General features: G+C 41.7%; 1 protein-coding gene across 5 annotated transcripts in view; it reads left to right on the top strand.

Annotated features, from left to right (window-relative positions):
- Positions 1–15,000, top strand: part of LOC119573314 — a 42,408-nt gene that overhangs the window by 10,594 nt on the left and 16,814 nt on the right. For 2 of the 5 annotated variants that reach the window (XM_037920481.1, XM_037920480.1), the window contains exons 10-32: positions 1–222; positions 870–1,193; positions 1,395–1,733; positions 1,916–2,149; positions 2,753–3,019; positions 3,127–3,384; positions 3,625–3,948; positions 4,248–4,478; positions 5,083–5,349; positions 5,457–5,714; positions 5,955–6,287; positions 6,587–6,820; positions 7,404–7,670; positions 7,778–8,035; positions 8,276–8,599; positions 8,899–9,132; positions 10,071–10,337; positions 10,445–10,711; positions 11,543–11,875; positions 12,760–12,993; positions 13,347–13,613; positions 14,229–14,495; positions 14,657–14,980. The exon at positions 1–222 is cut by the window's left edge and continues 33 nt beyond it. In XM_037920481.1, coding sequence (XP_037776409.1) covers positions 1–222; positions 870–1,193; positions 1,395–1,733; positions 1,916–2,149; positions 2,753–3,019; positions 3,127–3,384; positions 3,625–3,948; positions 4,248–4,478; positions 5,083–5,349; positions 5,457–5,714; positions 5,955–6,287; positions 6,587–6,820; positions 7,404–7,670; positions 7,778–8,035; positions 8,276–8,599; positions 8,899–9,132; positions 10,071–10,337; positions 10,445–10,711; positions 11,543–11,875; positions 12,760–12,993; positions 13,347–13,613; positions 14,229–14,495; positions 14,657–14,980 — 6,333 coding nt within the window. The remainder of the gene's footprint in view (positions 223–869; positions 1,194–1,394; positions 1,734–1,915; positions 2,150–2,752; positions 3,020–3,126; positions 3,385–3,624; positions 3,949–4,247; positions 4,479–5,082; positions 5,350–5,456; positions 5,715–5,954; positions 6,288–6,586; positions 6,821–7,403; positions 7,671–7,777; positions 8,036–8,275; positions 8,600–8,898; positions 9,133–10,070; positions 10,338–10,444; positions 10,712–11,542; positions 11,876–12,759; positions 12,994–13,346; positions 13,614–14,228; positions 14,496–14,656; positions 14,981–15,000) is intronic. The other 3 variants (XM_037920483.1, XM_037920482.1, XM_037920484.1) reach the window with 3 other exon arrangements.

Here is a 15,000-nt window from a genome sequence, read left to right as displayed (position 1 = left end):
AAAGCAAGATCTCAGTACAGCAGACTCCTCCAGGCAAAAACAACTTCGACAGCCTCGTGTACTATTACAAAAGGGACCCCGACCCACTCACAATAAAGTATTGCACGGAAGATAATTGTGAAATGCAAGGATACATAGGCGTCGAGGAACTTGAAGTCTTAGTCGTGTATGTGGATGGCACACAAGGGGAACCTGTGAAATCCGAACAGAGGACAGTATATGGTTAGTTAAACTTTTGTATATGATTGGATTTATATATATAAGAGGGGTCCTGATTTTCATTTTTAAGGGACTTCTATGTTAGTGTTGTGTTTGGGAGCTACTGTTTATAAAAATACACTCACTCTTCCTTCATATATACATAGATACATATTTACAGTGTTATTAATGTATTTCTTACTGCACACTGTGTGTGTGTGTGTGTGTGTGTGTGTGTGTGTGTGTGTGTGTGTGTGTGTGTGTGTGTGTGTGTGTGTGTGTGTGCACACGCACACATTGGCTGTCCAGGGACATGGCCGAAGGGGAGATTCACCTGTATGTGGCAGTCATTCATGGGCATTATTTACAGCAGACAGTGGCTGACAAGTGAAAATAAAGCATGGAAGTGAGGTGTGGTTCCTATAAATGCAATGTCGTAGTGTGTCTCTGGCGAACAGTGGCCTACATGTATGTGACGACTGCTGCCAGTACCTTGTTTCCCATACATTTTGTTGCTTGTGAAATAGTGCGTTAAACAGGTGTTAAAATCCCTGCACAATGCTGTATATTTATAGCTGGCAGATAGATAAACATCCCCCTTTTTTCCACTCTTTCTCAATGTGTACCGGACTGTCTTTTGTTACTTCTTGAATAATGGCTATCTTTTCCAGGCCTGGAGTTGAGAGGCACGCAGATCTCGAACTCGGTGTCTGAATTAGCGATTAAGAAAAGACCAGACAGAGACGTCTACCAGGTCATCATTGAAAATATCTCACCGCCGGGAATGGAGGTCAGAGTGCCGACCTTCACCACTGCTAAAGTGATGTGCCAGGATATGGAAATAACATGCTATGCCTATTTTTCCCTAACGGCCGGTGAAAAATATAAGGCCATTGTCAGTCCCTATGATGATAAGGCTGGAGAAGGAGCTCCTGATGACATGAACCAGATTGTATCACTCGATATGACAGTATTGCAGTACAGTAGAAAGAGAGGTTAGTGTTTTTTTAATCTTCGTCACACACAGCATGATACTCTAAAGCTTGAATATCCCAGTCCTTACAGCTTCACAGTTCATGACCAGCATTTACCTATCAGTCTTTTCTCTTACTAATGATTTTCTATGCTCACTTGAAAGTACGATATCTTCTCTCGATTTGCAAATAATTGAATTCATCTACAATTCTCCATTTCAGTTACTAAGGATACGAAAGAACTGACCCTGAAACAAATAAACCGCGTGAAAGCGGACGCGACCAGATTCAGCACGGACGTAACGGTTGTTAACGACCTCGAAGACATTAAGAACATTGCTAGTGTTACGCTGGCCATCATGCACGACAACGGAGAGCAATACGAGGCGATATCGAACGACGTGGGCGATGGCACTATCCAGCAGAATACAGAGAAGGTCTTTCACTTCGATATCAACCCAACAGATAATGTCCTCGGCCCAAAAACGACAGTGCTCTTCATTGCGAAAGATGCAAGTAACGGTCCTTTGGCGATAGCAGAGGTGACGGTTGACTTTCAGAGTACGTGGATCTCCTTCTTTTTAGATTACTCTCTGGTTATTTCAATTCAGTTAAGCCTAATACGTTACAACTTCCACACAACTGTATCACCCCCCAAAACGAAACAAAAAATAAATAAATAAATAAATAATAATAATTAAAATAATAATAATAATAATAATAAAAATCTAATCCTGTTCCAGCTCTCGACCCCACAATGAGCTGGGTTGGCGGGCCAGACACGGCGCCTCTGAGAGTCAGTACGGACAAGGATGTGGAAATCAACGGGGTTCCCTTCAGTGCCGGAACATCTTATTCCTTGGACTTCATCAATGCCCTTCCTCCTGTCGAAGTGTGCGTGACCCTCGAAAACACAGCGCCCGCCGGAGGAACAGTCAGGCTGTGTGATCTGACTCGGTCTATTGAAAGCTTCAAAGGTGAAGTTTCCCACTTTTCCATTAAATGATGAGCCATTGGTTTGTTCGTCAAATCAGTGGCGTAGTTATCATGCTAAATAATGTTTATCACTGTCATCCTTTATCATTTTCATCAACCGCGTTATCATCATAATTTTCATCACCATCATTGCTATCACTATCATCATTATCACCATTACTATTCAGATTATCGGCATTAGTAGTAACAGCAATAAGATAAGTAACATGATGATAATGATAGTCATGATAAGAGATTATAGGAAAAATAAAGTTGTTACAGACGATAGTGATACTACCAATGGTTATTGTATTAATATAAGAATTAATAACAATAATAATATCAAATGTAATAAATCTAAAAATAATAATAATTATGCATGTAAATGACACCTGAGCAATGACACTGGTTATATTAAGCAAGTCCATTACAATAGTTTCATGTATATTATCCCTATTTTCTTACGCCATTACAAACGCACTAATAATTCTTATAACCAGTGCGATGAAACATGTCACAGCCGCCACCTTAAAGAACATAATAGAGATAATATATACCGCTCTACCCCAAAAGTTTTCCATTGTCTCATTCACTCAATGTTACAGATATGGACGTGGATGAAGTAGAACTGAATACTAACGACGGTAAACGTGGCATGACTGTAACCTCGACGTTCAAAGGAATGGAAGCTGTCTTGTACAATCCCGGGGACAGCGGCATTGTAGATGTAACCTTTACTTGTGCCACCGAGAACACATGTTCTTCTGACATCAGTGATCAGATGTCAAAATTGAGCCCCGTGTTCAAAATGCTTGTCGTGGGGGTGGATGCACCAGATGTCGTTACCGGCGCAAAAGTGGTAGATTTCGAAGGTTAGTTGTGTATTTCTTACTTTTTCGGCGCAATCTTCACAGAGGCTATGGCATTTTGTATTCAGTTTGAATTAAGAAAATATATTTCTGCTCATTTCCTCTTTCAGATTTCCAGACGTTTGTCCAGAGATTCAGTGACGCTAGCGACCTCGAGGTTAGATGGCAAGCCTCCAGCAACCAAGATTTTAATGTACATCTTGAAAATGACGTTCCCGGTGGCTTTACTGACGTAGCCGTTCACTGTGGCGGAGATGACCAAAGGGCCTGCAAAACATACTTCACTAACCTGGCACCAGATGCGGCTTACACAGCGAAAGTGATTAAAGATAACATAGCTGTGTCTTACACTACTCCGGCGACAGCAGGTGAGTTGCAGGGGAAATATTGAGCACTGCTTTCTAAGTATGGGTTACACAATAGACACATTTATAAGATGTACATTGCAAACATGCACATACAGTGTGTGTTTTTATATATATTTATACATATATACGCATACGTATATGTATATACAGACACACATGTACACAAGGATATGTAGGTATGGATATATACGTCTCTTCATTGTTCCCATTATAAAGAGCCACTTTTTTCCCAATATCAAGGTGCAACCACCCCTCTTTCCATCACTCAACTCTCCGAGGTGTCAACATCTCCCTTGCAAACGAAGCTCACGTTCTTGGCCGATGCAGAGGTCACGGGGGTCAAATACGTCGAATACGTGGTGATCGACCCTCTTACCGATGGCAAGGCAGCGCAGCGCATCGTTTTCAAGGACACCAACGACAACATTGCCGCAGGAGACAACAACATTATATTCGATGCTGCGGAACTGCCGAACTCAGGCGCAGTGTCGACGGTTCTGGTGGTTGTCCACGGAGCTGACCCCGACGCTCTTGCTGCCGGGAAGGTCGTCGCAGCTTTTGAAGGTATAGAAATCCCGCGTGTGCTGGGTCGCGAAAAGAGGTAGAACATAGGGCAGCATTATTACTGATGAAGGTGACTTTACTGAAGTGAAATTACTATACCGTTGTTGCCCTTCCAGTCGGTAGGTAAAGAAACAAATAGATAAGCATACCAGTTGAACTGTAAAGTTTTTCATGTACTTCTTTTGCAACACGGATTGAAATATTAATGTTACTGCATCAGGTCACTACTCATAATATAATGATGGAGATGGTAGTAGATACCGATACTGTTATCTCTTCAATATATATATGAATTGCAGATATCAAGCCAACTATGAGCTGGGTTGGCGGGGAAGACACAGCGCCTCTGAGAGTCAACACGGACATGGATGTGGAAATCAACGGGGTTCCCTTCAGTGCCGGAACATTTTATTCCTTGGACTATAACAACGCCGCTCCTGTCGAAGTGTGCGTGACCCTCGAAAACACAGCGCCCGCCGGAGGAACAGTCAGGCTGTGTGATCTGACTCGGTCTATTGAAAGCTTCAAAGGTGAAGTTTCCCGCTTTTCCATTAAATGATGAGCCATTGGTTTGTTCGTCAAATCAGTGGCGTAGTTATCATGCTAAATAATGTTTATCACTGTCATCCTTTATCATTTTCATCAACAGCGTTATCATCATAATTTTCATCACCATTATTGCTATCACTATCATCATTATCACCATTACTATTCAGGTTATCGGCATTAGTAGTAACAGCAATAAGATAAGTAACATGATGATAATGATAGTCATGATAAGAGATTATAGGAAAAATAAAGTTGTTACAAACGATACTGACACTACCAATGGTAACTGTATTAATATAAAAATTAATAACAATAATAATATCAATTTTAATAAATCTAAAAAATAATAGTAATTGTGCATGTAAATGACACCTGAGCAATGACACTGATTATATTAAGCAAGTCCATTATAATAGTTTCAAATATATTATCCCTATTTTCTTACGCCATTACAAACGCACTAATAATTCTTATAACCAGTGCGATGAAACATGTCACAGCCGCCACCTTAAAGAACATAATAGAGATAATATATACCGCTCTACCCCAAAAGTTTTCCATTGTCTCATTCACTCAATGTTACAGATATGGACGTGGATGAAGTAGAACTGAATACTAACGACGGTAAACGTGGCATGACTGTAACCTCGACGTTCAAAGGAATGGAAGCTGTCTTGTACAATCCCGGGGACAGCGGCATTGTAGATGTAACCTTTACTTGTGCCACCGAGAACACATGTTCTTCTGACATCAGTGATCAGATGTCAAAATTGAGCCCCGTGTTCAAAGTGCTTGTCGTGGGGGTGGATGCACCAGATGTCGTTTCCGGCGCAAAAGTGGTAGATTTCGAAGGTTAGTTGTGTATTTCTTACTGTTTCGGCGCAATCTTCACAGAGGCTATGGCATTTTGTATTCAGTTTGAATTAAGAAAATATATTTCTGCTCATTTCCTCTTTCAGATTTCCAGACGTTTGTCCAGAGATTCAGTGACGCTAGCGACCTCGAGGTTAGATGGCAAGCCTCCAGCAACCAAGATTTTAATGTACATCTTGACAATGACGTTCCCGGTGGCTTTACTGACGTAGCCGTTCACTGTGGCGGAGATGAACAAAGGGCCTGCAAAGCATACTTCACTAACCTGGCACCAGATGTGGCTTACACAGCGAAAGTGATTAAAGATAACATAGCTGTGTCTTACACTACTCCGGCGACAGCAGGTGAGTTGCAGGGGAAATATTGGGCACTGCTTTCTAAGTATGGGTTACACAATAGACACATTTATAAGATGTACATTGCAAACATGCACATACAGTGTGTGTTTTTATATATATTTATACATATATATGCATACGTATATGTATGTACAGACACACATGTACACAAGGATATGTAGATATGGATATACACGTCTCTTCATTGTTCCCATTATAAAGAGCCACCTTCTTCCCAATATCAAGGTGCAACCACTCCTCTTTCCATCACCCACCTCTCCGAGGTGTCAACATCTCCCTTGCAAACGAAGCTCACGTTCTCGGCCGATGCAGAGGTCAAGGGGGTCGAATACGCCGAATACGTGGTGATCGACCCTCTTACCGATGGCAAGGCAGCGCAGCGCATCGTTTTCACGGACACCAACGAGAACATTGCCGCAGGAGAAAACAACATTATATTCGATGCTGCGGAACTGCCGAACTCAGGCGCAGTGTCGACGGTTCTGGTGGTTGTCCACGGGGCTGACGGTGTCGACTCCGACGCTCTGGCTGCCGGGAAGATCGTCGCAGCTTTTGAAGGTATAGAAATCCCGCGTGTGCTGGGTCGCGAAAAGAGGTAGAACATAGGGCAGCATTATTACTGATGAAGGTGACTTTACTGAAGTGAAATTACTATACCGTTGTTGTCCTTCCAGTCGGTAGGTAAAGAAACAAATAGATAAGCATACCAGTTGAACTGTAAAGTTTTTCATGTACTTCTTTTGCAACACGGATTGAAATATTAATGTTACTGCATCAGGTAATTACTCATAATATAATGATGGAGATGGTAGTAGATACCGATACTGTTATCTCCTCAATACATATATAAATTGCAGATATCAAGCCAACTATGAGCTGGGTTGGCGGGGAAGACACAGCGCCTCTGAGAGTCAGCACGGACATGGATGTGGAAATCAACGGGGTTCCCTTCAGTGCCGGAACATCTTATTCCTTGGACTTCATCAATGCCCTTCCTTCTGTCGAAGTGTGCGTGACCCTCGAAAACACAGCGCCCGCCGGAGGAACAGTCAGGCTGTGTGATCTGACTCGGTCTATTGAAAGCTTCAAAGGTGAAGTTTCCCGCTTTTCGATTAAATGATGAACCATTGGTTTGTTCGTCAAATCAGTGGCGTAGTTATCATGCTAAATAATGTTTATCACTGTCATCCTTTATCATTTTCATCAACCGCGTTATCATCATAATTTTCATCACCATTATTGTTATCACTATCATCATCATCGGCATTAGTAGTTATAGCAATAAGATAAGTAACATGATGATAATGATAGTCATGATAAGAGATTATAGGAAAAATAAAGTTGTTACAGACGTTAATGATACTACCAATGGTAACTGTATTAATATAAGGATTAATAACAATAATAATATCAATTTTAATAAATCTAAAAAATAATAATAATTATGCATGTAAATGACACCTGAGCAATGACACTGGTTATATTAAGCAAGTCCATTACAATAGTTTCATGTATATTATCCCTATTTTCTTACGCCATTACAAACGCACTAATAATTCTTATAACCAGTGCGATGAAACATGTCACAGCCGCCACCTTAAAGAACATAATAGAGATAATATATACCGCTCTACCCCAAAAGTTTTCCATTGTCTCATTCACTCAGTGTTACAGATATGGACGTGGATGAAGTAGAACTGAATACTAACGACGGTAAACGTGGCATGACTGTAACCTCGACGTTCAAAGGAATGGAAGCTGTCTTGTACAATCCCGGGGACAGCGGCATTGTAGATGTAACCTTTACTTGTGCCACCGAGAACACATGTTCTTCTGACATCAGTGATCAGATGTCAAAATTGAGCCCCGTGTTCAAAGTGCTTGTCGTGGGGGTGGATGCACCAGATGTCGTTTCCGGCGCAAAAGTGGTAGATTTCGAAGGTTAGTTGTGTATTTCTTACTGTTTCGGCGCAATCTTCACAGAGGCTATGGCATTTTGTATTCAGTTTGAATTAAGAAAATATATTTCTGCTCATTTCCTCTTTCAGATTTCCAGACGTTTGTCCAGAGATTCAGTGACGCTAGCGACCTCGAGGTTAGATGGCAAGCCTCCAGCAACCAAGATTTTAATGTACATCTTGAAAATGACGTTCCCGGTGGCTTTACTGACGTAGCCGTTCACTGTGGCGGAGATGACCAAAGGGCCTGCAAAACATACTTCACTAACCTGGCACCAGATGCGGCTTACACAGCGAAAGTGATTAAAGATAACATAGCTGTGTCTTACACTACTCCGGCGACAGCAGGTGAGTTGCAGGAGAAATATTGAGCACTGCTTTCTAAGTATGGGTTACACAATAGACACATTTATAAGATGTACATTGCAAACATGAATATACAGTGTGTGTTTTTATATATATTTATACATATATACGCATACGTATATGTATATACAGACACACATGTACACAAGGATATGTAGGTATGGATATATACGTCTCTTCATTGTTCCCATTATAAAGAGCCACTTTTTTCCCAATATCAAGGTGCAACCACCCCTCTTTCCATCACTCAACTCTCCGAGGTGTCAACATCTCCCTTGCAAACGAAGCTCACGTTCTCGGCCGATGCAGAGGTCACGGGGGTCAAATACGTCGAATACGTGGTGATCGACCCTCTTACCGATGGCAAGGCAGCGCAGCGCATCGTTTTCAAGGACACCAACGACAACATTGCCGCAGGAGACAACAACATTATATTCGATGCTGCGGAACTGCCGAACTCAGGCGCAGTGTCGACGGTTCTGGTGGTTGTCCACGGAGCTGACCCCGACGCTCTTGCTGCCGGGAAGGTCGTCGCAGCTTTTGAAGGTATAGAAATCCCGCGTGTGCTGGGTCGCGAAAAGAGGTAGAACATAGGGCAGCATTATTACTGATGAAGGTGACTTTACTGAAGTGAAATTACTATACCGTTGTTGCCCTTCCAGTCGGTAGGTAAAGAAACAAATAGATAAGCATACCAGTTGAACTGTAAAGTTTTTCATGTACTTCTTTTGCAACACGGATTGAAATATTAATGTTACTGCATCAGGTAACTACTCATAATATAATGATGGAGATGGTAGCAGATACCGATACTATTATCTCTTCAATATATATATGAATTGCAGATATCAAGCCAACTATGAGCTGGGTTGGCGGGGAAGACACAGCGCCTCTGAGAGTCAGCACGGACATGGATGTGGAAATCAACGGGGTTCCCTTCAGTGCCGGAACATCTTATTCCTTGGACTTCATCAATGCTCTTCCTCTTGTTGAAGTGTGCGTGACCCTCGAAAACACAGCGCCCGCCGGAGGAACAGTCAGGCTGTGTGATCTGACTCGGTCTATTGAAAGCTTCAAAGGTGAAGTTTCCCACTTTTCGATTAAATGATGAACCATTGGTTTGTTCGTCAAATCAGTGACGTAGTTATCATGCTAAATAATGTTTATCACTGTCATCCTTTATCATTTTCATCAACAGCGTTATCATCATAATTTTCATCACCATTATTGCTATCACTATCATCATTATCACCATTACTATTCAGGTTATCGGCATTAGTAGTAACAGCAATAAGATAAGTAACATGATGATGATGATGATAGTCATGAAAAGAGATTATAGGAAAAATAAAGTTGTTACAGACGATAAGGATACTACCAATGGTAATTGTATTAATATAAGAATTAATTACAACAATAATAACAAATGTAATATATCTGAAAATAATAATAATAACACCACGTACTCACTCCAAGATCATCACAACATGAAAACTACAATCAAGTATCATGCTGTGACCACGGTGGCTCAAACATGAACCTACCGTTAAAAGAAAGAAATGTAAATGACACCTGAGCAATGACACTGGTTGCATTGAGCAAGTCCATTACAATAATTTCATGTGTATTATCCCTATTTTCTTACGCCATTACAAACGCACTAATAATTCTTATAAGCAGTGCGATGAAACTTGTCACAACCGCCACCTGTATAAAACGTTAATGGTGAGGGTAGTTTCTATTGTTAATGTGTTATTTTGATATCACCATTTCTGTTGGTATTTTGATGTTTGTCTCATTAGTAGTGCTAGAATTATTAGTGACAAGATGAGGAAATATAATTTTTAATAGTATTATCATGGTAATTCGTATTATTGTGAAAATTTTGGGTATGGAAGTAGTTGGAACACTGCAGTCTGATCAGAAATGGCAGAATGGAAGATGTTCTGCTGACTAGTAACGAAAGCCAAGAAGACTAAACAGTGGTGTAATATGATTTTGCAATGTTATTTTTTAGAGCTGAGTGTCGACAAGATAGAGCTGAATTATGACGCAGGAAAGCACGTCATGACTGTGTCCTCGACCTTCGCTGGAATGGAAGCTGTCCTGTACCAAGACGGGGCCAGCGGAGTATTCCCCGGAACCTTTTCTTGCGACACAGAGAACACCTGTTCTTCTCTTGACATCAATGACCAAATATCAAATTTAAGTCCAACATTCAAAGTCCTCGTCGTGGGTGTGGGTGCAGGGACAGTCACAGGAGCAAAGGTGGTTGACTTTGTAGGTTAGTTGGATTCCTTGTTCTGTCTGTTCACTGATGGTTATTGCTTTCAATTTGGCTAGTGGTTTCGGCTTCCCATTTTCCTCCCGTTCGCTAGGTCTCCTTTCTAGACTTTCAGGTCCGTGTTCAGCGATTCAGTGCCGCCGGCGACCTCGAGGTTAGGTGGCGAGCCTCCAGCGAGGAAACCTACAAGATCCACCTGGACACTGAGGTTCCAGACGGTTTCACTGACGTATCCGTGGTGTGCGGCGGGACGGGAGCGGCCGAGAACAGGGGCTGCAAAGCATACTTCACCAAGCTAGAAGCAGATACGCCCTACAAGGCAGAGCTGCGAAGGGATAACACAGTTGTTTCTGCCACCGTGTCAGCAGCGCCAGGTGAGAAGGGGTGGATATTATGGTGGCATATAAAGAGACGCACACATACACTTGTGTGTGTGTGTGTGTGTGTGTGTGTGTGTGTGTGTGTGTGTGTGTGTGTGTGTGTGTGTGTGTGTGTGTGTGTGTGTGTGTGTATGCATATAGCAGTCTTTTCTGCCCTGGCCTAGGCTTTACAGAGCCGTCTTTTTCGACGGTTATGGCCTAACCTGACATCTCTCACGCGACAGAATTGCATAGGCGGTAAACATTTATTGAGTTGGCAGATCCATTCCTCCTGCTTCGGTTATTTTCATGCATATTCGTACTTATATTGGGTATCTATAACACAGCACATCCCATCAAAAGATATCTAAAGCTATCTTCTCCAAAATACTGTATACCAGTCGAAAAAAATAACGAATACAGTAAAACAGCATGGCAATTCCCATTACGTCACAAGAGTGGGCTGAGCTTAGCGGCGGTTTTGGGTCTCATAAGATGTCGAGCGACACCTTGATTGCCATCGAAAAAATGGCACAGGACTATACATATATTACATTTATATATATACACACACACACACATATGTATATATATATATGATACATATTGGGTATATATACCCTCAGCCAAGGGTCTTGAGATTATAGGTCACAAGCTGGTGGTAAGTCCTATAGTAATAAAGGCCAAAATATACACGCCTATATTGTATATGTGTGATTTTATACACATACATACAAGAAGTTGTCACGGCATTGGACATTATTAACATATTCACAGATATCCGACTCCCTTTCTAGGACAGAAAGAGACGAATTTTATTAATGGACGTAATCCACCCGCCTCCAGGAGCTTACACGCCTGTCACCATTACCCACTTCACGAAGGTGTCGACATCTCCCTTGCAAACGAAGCTCACGTTCTTGGCCGAAGCAGAGGTCACGGGGGTCGAATACGTCGAATACGTGGTGATCGACCCTCCTACTAATGGCGAGGCAGCGCAGCGCATCGTTTTCACGGACACCAACGAGAACATTGTCGCAGGAGACAACAGCATTACATTCGATGTTACGGAACTGCCGAACCCAGGCGCAGTATTGACGGTTCTGGTGGTTGTCCACGGGGCTGACGGTGTCGACTCCGACGCTCTGGCTGCCGGGAAAGTGACAGTGGTTTTCGAAGGTAAACTGTCTATTAGTATATTTATAAATCTTGCTTCCTCGCTATTATTTTTGTTATTGCTTCTACAAGAATGTTATACATTAGCCATCGCTATCTCATTTATCTCTTTTCCCCTGTCTTTATTTACTTCTTTCTGGTCGTTAACATCCTTTCTGTTTCAGTTTTGTTGCCTTTGCCACTAAGAAATTTGTGCTGTTATTTTTGGGAGTATTAATTAATATATTGACGAGTCTGCTCGTTTGTACCTTCATTCCTTACCCATATACTACTGTACGTTACATCTATACTCTTATTTCTATGATATGAAGACAATACTTTCTTACAGAAACATTTTATAAACACCTTCCCACGCACGCAAGTATTGACACGCACACACAGACAAATTGCATTATGTATACTATTACTCTGTCTTTATATTTAAGCATGTTTAGGATTTATGCTAAAACATGATTGCATTAAAAATTAGGTATTTGCAGTTTTGAAAAGGGAAATATTCACATAATGCATAACAATCAGATATTAATAGATATGAGAATGAGAATGAGAACAATAATAATGATACAGTTATACTACAAATAGTTCTGACAGCATCATCAACAACAACAATGATAATGATAACTTCTAACAATAATTTTGATAAAAGTAACAATAATAACAAAAACAATGAAAATAGTGACAATAGTAATAGTAAAAATGTTAATAATAATATTGTTATTATTATTATTACTATTATTATTATTATTATTATTAATGACAACAATAGCAATGATAATATTTATAACAATGGTAATAATGATAAGGATAATAGTTACATTAATCACGCTAATGATAATAATAAAAGTAGCATCATTAAAGATACTGCTAATAATGACATCCATCCCTAGATCCCAACCCCACAATGACCTGGGTTGGCGGGCTAGACACGGCGCCTCTGAGAGTCAACACGAACCTGGACCTGGAAATCAATGGGGTTCCCTTCAGTACCGGAATATCTTATTCCTTGGACTTCAACAACGCCGCTCCTCCTGTCGAAGTGTGCGTGAAACTCGACAACACAGCGCCTGCCGGAGGAACAGTCAGGCAGTGTGATGTGACTTGGTCTATAGGAAACGTCGAAGGTGGGAGTAGTTTCCTTAGTGAGGTACAATGGTCCCGTATTTTTCCAGGGAAAGGTGTTATTTGCTCTAGTTTTCTTGCTTTTGTCTTCATGGCTATTCCTTTTATAATTAGTGATAAGGGTACATATTGAAACATTTCTCGTACCGAAAGTGATCGGTATTCTTTATGTGATGGATATTTCAGTAATCAGAGCACTGTTATGATCATTATAGTTTTTTTTTATTACATTATCCATCTTGCCCCGAGCGTTGATGATTGCGACAATTTATAAAATCTGAGAAATTTACTGTACTGCTAAGAATATTGTATTTGTGTTTCAATATTTGTACCTTGCATTTGTTTCATCTTCCAGCCATGACTGTCAATGGGATCGAGTTGAATTATGACGCAGGAAAGCACGTCATGACTGTGTCCTCGACCTTCGCTGGAATGGAAGCTGTCCTGTACCAAGACGGGGCCAGCGGAGTATTCCCCAGAACCTTTTTTTGCAACACCGAGAACACCTGTTCTTCTCCTGACATCAATGACCAAATATTAATATTAAGTCCAACATTCAAAGTCCTCGTCGTGGGTGTGGATGCAGGGGCAGTCACAGGGGCAAAGGTGGTTGATATTGAAGGTAAGTTGGATTCCATCCTCTGTCTGTTCACTGAATTAGAGTATTGGCTTTGGCATCTCTCCTCCATGCTCACTTAAGGCAATTTTGTACCATCCTGAAACCCTAAACCAGGGATTCCCAACCTGGGGACCATGACCTCCAAGCGGAACACTGCGTAACTTCTGAGGGGCCAAGGAGCAATATGAAAATTATGACGTCAAATTAAACTGAATTTTATTTCACATATAGTACCTGCTTATAATTATCTCTCACATATCAATGAATTAGCCTTTTTCCATAACGTGGTTTTATCCTGAAGCTATTGATAGCTGTGCACTATTCAGGACTAGTAATAACTGGTTCTGAAAGATGACAGACACTGTACGGTGCCATGGAGATTATTATATATTGGTCGGGGGCCACAGAATAGGAACCATTGCCCTAAACACTTTGAAACTTGGTGATGTTACCTCGTGGTCACAAAAGACATGAGCAATTCACAAGAGATTTTCAGTCTCAATTCTTACATATAAAGTTTTCCTTATATGTAAAAAATAGGTTCTCAGCAGGATCTATTAAAGAAAATCTTGTCTTAAGGATAAACTGATGTTAGCAAAAAGCCTTTGGTTTTCCTAGACTTTCAGGTCCGTGTTCAGCGATTCAGTGCCGCCGGCGACCTCGAGGTTAGGTGGCGAGCCTCCAGCAAGGAAACCTACAAGATCCACCTGGACACTGAGGTTCCAGACGGCTTCACTGACGTATCCGTGGTGTGCGGCGGGGCGGGAGCGACCGAGAACAGGGCCTGCAAAGCATACTTCACCAAGCTGGAAGCAGATACGCCCTACAAGGCAGAGCTGCGAAGGGATAACACAGTTGTTTCTGCCACCGTGCCAGCAGTGCCAGGTGAGAAAGAAAGGAAGAGGGCATGTCATTCACAAATGCACATACACACATACAAATAAACATACATGGATACAAACATACGTACAAATGTGTGTGATTTATGTATGTGTACATTCATAACATGTATGAGAACTAACAAGCATTCTACTTGTTCATTTCAGGCTCAGGAATACCAGTGACCATCACTGAAATCGCCCAAATCTCGCCTCAGCAGACGCAGCTGACGGTCACGGCTGAAAGAGAGGTCATAGGCATCGAACACATTGAATACGTGGTGATAGACCCTCCTTCCGACAACGAGGCGACACAACAAATCACCATCAAGGACGTGCATTGCGTCATTAACGTGGACACGGACGTGGTATTCGACGTCCAACAGCTGCCAAACACAGGCGTCGAAGTGACCATCTTTATCGTCGTGCACGGCAGAGACGGCGTGGACGTCGATGCTCTGGCCGCCGGGAAGGTCGTGGTGACCCTCAGGGGTGAGCGGGGGTTCATTTTT

Source organism: Penaeus monodon, chromosome 5, assembly GCF_015228065.2.
Source record: "Penaeus monodon isolate SGIC_2016 chromosome 5, NSTDA_Pmon_1, whole genome shotgun sequence".
NCBI lineage: Eukaryota > Metazoa > Arthropoda > Malacostraca > Decapoda > Penaeidae > Penaeus > Penaeus monodon.
Note: the sequence above shows the minus strand (reverse complement) of the source record. Positions and strands in the feature narration are given on the sequence as shown.